Genomic DNA, 8,449 nt, shown 5'->3' with positions numbered 1-8,449 from the left:
TGGTATAATACAGTAAATGATTGGACATTATATTTATAACATTTAATTTAAATTTAATTACATTTATTTAAATGTATATTTATAATATACAAACCCTATTCCAAAAATGTTGGGACACTGTACAAATTGTGAGTAAAAAAGGAATGTAATAATTTACAAATCTCATAAACCTATATTTTATTCACAATAGAATATAGATAACAAATCAAATGTTGAAAGTGAGACATTTTGAAATGTCATGCCAAATATTGGCTCATCTTGGATTTCATGAGATCTACACTTTCCAAAAAAGTCGGGACAGGTAGCAATAAGAGGCCGGAAAAGTTAAATGTACATATAAGGAACAGCTGGAGGACCAATTTGTAACTTATTAGGTCAATTGGGAACATGATTGAGTATAAAAAGAGCCTCTCAGAGTGGCAGTGTCTCTCAGAAGTCAAGATGGGCAGAGGATCACCAATTCCCCCAATGCTGCGGCGAAAAATAGTGGAGCAATATCAGAAAGGAGTTTTTCAGAGAAAAATTGCAAAGAGTTTGAAGTTATCATCATCTAGTACCTTCAATACCATGACTGAGGTGCCCTTGAGCAAGGCACTGAACCCCCAACTGCTCCCCGGGCACCGCAGCATTAATGATGCCCACTGCTCCGGGTGTGTGCTCACAGTGTGTGTGTGTGTTTACTGCTCTGTGTGTGTGTGTTCAAAGTGTGTGTGTGTGTGCACTTCAGATGGGTTAAATGCAGAGCACGACTTCTGAGTATGGGTCACCATACTTGGCTGAAAGTCACGTCACTTTTACAGTGAATAATATCATCCAAAGATTCAGAGAATCTGGAACAATCTCTGTGAATAAGGGTCAAGGCCGGAAAACCATACTGGATGCCCGTGATCTTCAGCTCTTAGACAGCACTGCATCACATACAGGAATGATACTGTAATGGAAATCACCACATGGGCTCAGGAATACTTCCAGAAAACACTGTCGGTGAACACAATACACCGTGCCATTCACCACTGTCGGCTAAAACTCTATAGATCAAAAAAGAAGCCGTATCTAAACATGATCCAGAAGCGCAGGCGTTTTCTCTGGGTCAAGGCTCATTTAAAATTGACTGTGGCAAAGTGGAAAACTGTTCTGTGCTTAGATGAAATAAAATGTGAAGTTCTTTTTGGAAAACTGGGACGCCATGTCATCTGGACTAAAGAGAACAAGGACAACCCAAGTTGTTATCGTTGCTCAGTTCAGAAGCCTGCATCTCTGATGGTATGGGGTTGCATGAGTGTGTATGGCATGGGCAGCTTACACATCTGAAAAGGCACCATCAATGATGAAAGATATATCCAAGTTCTAGAACAACATATGCTCCCATCCAGACGTCGTCTCTTTCAGGGAAGACCTTGCATTTTCCAACATGACAATGCCAGACCACATACTGCATCAGTTACAACATCATTGTACAAATTGTGAATAAAAACATGCAGTGTCCCAACTTTTTTGGAATCGTGTTTGTAATTTGTAGCACACAACACCCAGTAATCGCAATAATTTTGTGTTTTGTTTCTTTAATAACAACTCCGCTTTCTAAGATTCTGCCAGTTTTATCACGAAATACAAATTTTTCTTGTATTGTTTTTCTTCTTTAATTCAAATTTATAGCAAGATATAAAAGTGAAGAAGGCAAGAAGAAACAGTAGTCTATATAATGTATAATTAAAATAATGTCTCATTATTGTGATATTGTAAAGACTCACATGCCGCTTAATCTGAAGCGAATACAGCGATCTGTCCACATTAAACAGCGTGAACACATTATTGTAATATATGGTTTGTATTTCCAAACAATCAAGCAATCAAAACACTGTCACTTAAATCTTTATTCTCCAAACATTTCGACTTTAATATTTTAATCTCAAACGCCGAGAGCAAAGAAGGGTTTTGTACAAAGGGGAACACTTTAGAAACAAAGTCTGTAAAATAAACCGTCGAACGGATCTGAAGATCCTTATAGTGATTGTAGGTTATTGTTGTCATCGTTCAGGCTGTGTTTCAGTTTAATGTAGGTGTTATTAAAGCGACAGCGAGAAGTCGAGTACAGCAGACTGGGACAGACGGTCAGGTTAGGCTCAGTCTATGTCAGTAACGTTATGAGCTCTTTGTTGTGCCTCTGCGCGCTCTAGAGTCTCCACCCCTGATGAGCAGATCTCGCGAGGACACCTCTTCTCGCGATGTCGCCCAGCATCGCCGCTGCTGCAGTGGCGTATAAAGCGGCGAGACTCGCGGGCACGAGAGGCGGAGCTGCAAGGGCGCGCAGCATCACGGCGTAAATACATCACGGAGTAAATACATCACGGAAAGCTCGCTTCCCGGAGATCATCTGTGTCTTTGGAGTCCTCGTGAGCGCACACACCCGGCAGCGCGTCGGATATTTCCTCGAGCGCAGTTAACTGGCCAGCAGTTGTTGACTGGACGTGCCGCTGCTCTTCATTTGCATCCGCATGTGCGTTACTGTAGTCTTCCTGCAGCATCACTCACACTTATCGACATTTCAGTCGGACACTATCAGTGTGAGAAGGCTCTCCTGACCCGTCATGTCGTCTCCTCCGCCCCCCAGCGACCATCTCGCCGCGCCCGAGCCCGAGCCCGACGCGCTCACCCCCGCGGGTCCGAGCCCGAGCCAGAGCCGCTTCCAGGTGGACCGGGTGTCAGAGGCCGCGGGGGACGGACACACAGCGGTGGCCCCCGACTCCCCGCCCGAGTACGCGTTCCGGGATCCCGTGGCCGGCGGAGAGGAAGCCAAGGGCCGGTTTCGGGTCGTGAACTTCGCGGCCTCGAGTCCGGACGCGGCGCCGGCGGAGATCGCGCAGAACGGGGATACGGTGATGAGCGAGGGCAGCCAGCAGCACCATCACTACGACACCCACACCAACACCTACTACCTCCGCACCTTCGGACACAACACCATCGACGCCGTGCCCAACATCGACTTCTACCGGAGGACCGCGGCTCCGCTGGGCGAGAAGCTGATCAGACCCACCCTCTCCGAGCTGCACGACGAGCAGGTACGGGCTCCGGACACACACACGGGCTCTGACCCGGACACACGAGTCACACACTGAGGGTCAGGGTGACGTCAGTGAACCTCTGAGCACCTGAGTCAACATGCAGCGCTGTGACCTTTGACCTGTGTGTGAGGAGGTGATGGTGGGAAGTGTTACTCTTCACTTCATCAGTGTACATGTAGTTCAGTGTTGACCACAGTGTGTGTGTGTGTGTGTGTGTGTGTGGCAGTTTATCCAGTAAAGAGCATGTGTAAGACGCTTAGATGCACACATGTTTAACAGTAATTTCCACTCATTTGAGCTGTGCATTCAATGAGCTCCTTATGAACCGATGCAGGAGATCGTTTCCTGCGTGAATAAAGCATGTCTTGAGCTGGGCTTGACGTGTGTGTGTGTGTGTGTGTGTGTGTGTGTGCTGGATCTTTCCTCTGCAGTAATTATAATCCTGAGCCCTAGAGAGACTGGTTCAGTGTCTGTACTCATTTGTACACTGCAGGAGACGCATCTCTGTTCAGGGCCCTTAAGCACCATTTTAAACTATTCTTATACAAGGATTATAAAAAATTAAAAAGATGCAATTTATGAACTTTTTAAATTTCATATTTAATAATCCTAGTTTTTAATCATGTCTAAATATTTATTCAAATGCAAAACCTAAAAATAATGAGCAGGTGTGAGTTGCAATACTCTTTTGAGAAACTAGAAGGTAGATATGTGTATATTTATTAAAGAGTCATTCCTAGTGGATAAACCATGGCATTACAAATACTTATTATAATGTTTAAGTTCTAGAAATATAAGAATTAATATTTGAAGTGGTCCTTAATGGATCATCACAAATAGTATTTTATAACAAATTATCTTCTCAAAATATTAAATACATAGTACTGAACTAAAATAAAGAACATTTATTTAACTGAAAAAACAATATTTAAAGGCTAAAGATGTAAATTAGGCCATAAATCCCTCACCCTGAAGTCATGCTAGGTGTATATGACTTTCTTCTTTCATATGAATCCAGTCAGAGTTATTTTAAGAGTGTCTTTGATCTTTCTGGCTGTTTGATGACACTCAGCAGGTGTTGACCTGCATCGGTCCACAAGAAGTTTAATAAAAAGTGCATCCATTAAAACAAAACTGTTTAACACGGCTCTGGGGGGTGAACAAAGGCCTTCTGTAGTGAATCAATGCGTTTTTATAAGAACACTATCCATATTCAACATGAAATAATCACTTTAATCTAGCTTGTGCTCACTGTGGTAAACTGAAGCAGTTCCGGGGAATGACGTATGAGGTCAGCGCTGTACTTCTTTTTTTACTTTTTATTAAACTTCTTGTGGACTGATCCAGTGTAACACCTGCTGAGTGTCATCAAACAGCTAGAAAGATCAAAGACTATTTTTTTTAAATAACTCTGACTGGATTCATATGGAAGAAGAAAGTTTATGGCCTAATTAAAATTTTTGGGTGAGCTAACCCTTTAAGGTGTATGTCATGTACTAAGTAAGGAATACCCGAAACACGTGAATGTGCCCGTGCAGGTCAGAATGATATGGTCAATGCCATGGATGTGAGAATGGGTGGAGTTCAGCTTCAGATGGACCGAGAGCGCTGGTGTGTGACCCTGGCTTCGGGTGAACCGGCTGAAAGTGTGTCCTGAGCTGGGCGTACCGTCAGGGTCACAGCTGGTCAGATAGTGTTCAGTCTTCACCGCTGGAGCTCGTCCAGATGTTCGGTCCGTCATGTTTCTCTCACAGTACAAACACATCTGTTCAGCAGTGAGGGACCGGACAAAGCTCTTTACTCTGTTTGTCCTTTAATGGATGTTAATTAATCTGATCCTGTCCAAATAATCTTTGTGTCATTCGAAGTGGCTGGTGTTTTCTCTTCTTCAGCTCTCTATTAAACCAGTGAGACGCATGTGTTTCGACTCCAGCGGTCTGTTTGTGCCGCGTTACACAGAGCTAACACCAGTGAATCTGTGTTAAAGTCATCATTCCTTCAGATCGAAGTCTTTTCCTGCTGGAGGTACACACAGAAGGTACTGTTCAGCAAATCCAGGACTGAATGGAAAGTGTTTATTGGCTGCTGGCAGTGAGTTTAAACACATATTGAGTCAGTGAGTCTCTATGGCTGTCAGATGCATGCTGGGTCGTTGTTGTGCACTTCATGAGTATTTCCTAAGAGCGACTGGTTCTGTCACATTCACTAAATGATTGCGTGATGTTATCAGTGCCGCAGGTTCTGGCAGTGTGTGTTCTCACCCGGAGAGGACCCAGAGCAGAGACCAGTCTGACGCCACTGCTTCCTGTAGCACAAAACATTCATTATTGACCGGTGATGTTTAACAAAACTGAACATTATGTGCATTTAACATAGTTATGAATATTAAACATTTGAAATTTGAACTGAATATTTTTATAGCAGCGGTTTATAGATGTATTTTCAAACAGCATCTGAAATCTTAGACCGTAACTATCCTGTTTTTAAAAAGACAGCTTCAAGTTTAAGATGAAGAGGAACTAGAGTTCAACATGAAGTAGGTCAGAGGTCATCCACAGGGAAGAGCAGATGAATTTTGATCAGTTAGTAGTTTTCTGGCGTGAGTGTGTTTCTCTAAACTCTTTATGGTGTGTACACTTCTGTGTAAGGCTGGCGTTCTCCGCATGTGAAACCTGTCACAGCCAGCGGTTCTCAAACCTGTTCTACAGGGATGCACCCATCAGGATTTTTCATTTCAGGATTACCATACTGATTTCAGATTGATTGATTGATTTTTAAGCGACAAACAAGAAAGGAAAGTGTGCATAAACAAGATGTTTATTTGGTATTTAATAGACCAAACTGGCTTTTCTATTGAAAACAATAACCATCTGAAATGATCATCAGTATCTGCACAGTAGACTACATTCAGTACAAACACAGATGATACAGACATCAGCATTGAGCTTCTGTTTCTAAAACTACACAGAACTGGCCTTAAATGAACAGATGAACTGTGACCATGTGAAATTAAAGGCGATTAATTCTACAATCCAAACACAATCAACACACATTCAATGAGATGTTTCTTAATCAGCGTTCAGTATTTGTTTTTTAAAATTGGGTTTTAAATAAATAAAAAAAAGCTCTTTTACCAGCGAGACTAAATAAGAGTATGCTATATAAGTACATTATTCCAAAATGTTATAATCAAATAATGAATAAAACACAGATGCAAAGTGTTTCATTCGTCCAATAAAAAAAAAAAATAGGGTAATGATTGACATCAATATTTTTTTTACAATGAAAAATAAATAACTATTGGCTAAAGTTAAAATTAGATGTGAATTATTAGACTAAAATGTTTTAATTGGATGAATGAAACACTTTTTTCATTGTGCTACAGCGGGTGATTTTTAAATCAAATTAAGTCGATGTAATTTTAAGGTGAAATAAAAATAATCATCGTATACCGAACTGACATTTACTTTTGGCTTCTCAAATGTGTGCGAGTTCGACTTTAAAAACATGTCTCATCCAACACATGAGAAGTTGATCTGAACATCCGTCACTGTCTCCTCTTGTGCAGGGACAGATACAGACACTCGTACAGCTTCAGCGAGCAGGAAAGACTCTTATTTGTGCCCAGTACACCCACATCTGTTCACTTCCTGCTATCTGTGCCTCAGACGTGTAGCTCTGCACTGAACAGCTGTCCGTGTCCTGTGCACAGAGTTAATGACATGATAGCGAATGATCACAATGTAGTCTGTGCACGCGTGCGCACTTCTGGGAAAATCGGATGAAAAAGACCAAAAACCGGCCGATTGCCGATCGTGTATTTTAAGCAAAAACCGTCCGGTTCTGATTTATGGCCAGTCAACTGGTGCATCCCTACTTTTGTACTACCAGGTCCACCCTAAAAGCAGACCCTCTCCGTGGACATCTCTACTGCTGCATTGCTTTCTGATGTTAAATGCATCCATCTTTGATGAGCTTTGAGAGTTCACAGTGAAACGCTCCGATCCTTTAACAGTGTGCAGATTGAACCGAGCAAAAAGTCTTTGTGTTGACCTGTACCTGGACTTTACAGTGGACTGGGACCTCCTTTTAGTTTTGATATTGCATTACACATGATCATAATAATAAAAAATATGTGCAGCCCAACAAACTATATGCTACATACACAGCTAAGTCACCATTTGACAGATGCTTTTGTAAAATGTAATGGGTAGGGAAAAGACACTGGTCTTCCTCCCTGTGGCATCTGGACTGAAGAATCAGTGTTGTCAGATCTTGCTGTGGAAAAAAAAAAACGCAATCAAAAAAAAGACCAACATCAAATGAAATAAGTCCAAATGCTGGAATATGAGCAAAAAATAAATACTACCAAAGTATTAAGACTCACGACTGCTCACTTCACTCACTCCATGAAGTAGCTTGTTTTATGTCCAAACAAGCCTAAAGATATTCAGAGAATATGGCAACATTGGAAGACCATCAACAGTGGTTCAGTTAAAACTGCCAAACATACAGCTGCATCTCAATACTGTAAATTTGAATGTCGTGGAAAAGTTAATTTATTTCAGTAATTCACCTCAAATTGTGAAACTCGTGTATTAAATGAATTCAATGCACACAGACTGAAGTAGTTTAAGTCTTTGGTTCTTTTAATTGTGATGACTTTGGCTCACATTTAACAAAAAACTACCAATTCACTATCTCAACATATTAGAATATAGTGACATGCCAATCAGCTAATCAACTCAAAACACCTGCAAAGGTTTCCTGAGGCTTCAAAATGGTCTCTCAGTTTGGTTCACTAGGCTACACAATCATGATGAAGACTGCTGATCTGACAGTTGTCCAGAAGACAATCATTGACACTCTTCACAAGGAGGGTAAGACACACACATTCATTGTCTAAGAAGCTGGCTGTTCACAGAGTGCTGTATCCAAGCATGTTAACAGAAAGTTGAGTGGAAGGAAAAAGTGTAAAAGAAAAAGATGCACAACTGAGAGAACCGCAGCCTTATGAGGATTGTCAAGCAAAATCAGTTCAAGAATTTGAGTGAACTTCACAAGGAATGGACTGAGGCTGGAGTCAAGGCATCAAGAGCACCACACACAGACGTGTCAAGAGATTTGCTGAACCACACACAACATCAGAGGTCTTTTTTTTTTGAAAACCAAAGTCATTGCACCTGTTTACCAATAAATCTTGGAGCACTTCATGCTTCCTTCTGCTGACCAGCTTTTTGAAGATGCTTATTTCATTTTCCAGCAGGATTTGGCACCTGCACACACTGCCAAAAGCACCAAAAGTTGGTTAAATGACCATGGTGTTGGTGTGCTTGACTGTCCAGCAAACTCACCAGACCTGAACCCCAGAGAGAATCTATGGGCTA

The 8,449-nt window shown here is 41.7% G+C and overlaps 1 protein-coding gene across 1 annotated transcript in view; it reads left to right on the top strand.

Moving 5' to 3' along the window:
* Nucleotides 1–2,579: 2,579 nt before the first annotated feature.
* LOC132157533 (solute carrier family 12 member 2-like) overlaps nt 2,580–8,449 on the top strand; it is a 38,983-nt gene continuing 33,113 nt past the window's right edge. Inside the window, exon 1 of the mRNA XM_059566904.1 lies at nt 2,580–3,059. Within this exon, the coding sequence (XP_059422887.1) occupies nt 2,589–3,059 (471 nt within the window). The 5' untranslated portion in view covers nt 2,580–2,588. The remainder of the gene's footprint in view (nt 3,060–8,449) is intronic.

The sequence above is a fragment of the Carassius carassius genome, chromosome 14, assembly GCF_963082965.1.
Source record: "Carassius carassius chromosome 14, fCarCar2.1, whole genome shotgun sequence".
NCBI lineage: Eukaryota > Metazoa > Chordata > Actinopteri > Cypriniformes > Cyprinidae > Carassius > Carassius carassius.
The sequence above is the reverse complement of the archived record's forward strand: the minus strand, read 5'-3'. Positions and strand labels throughout refer to the sequence as shown.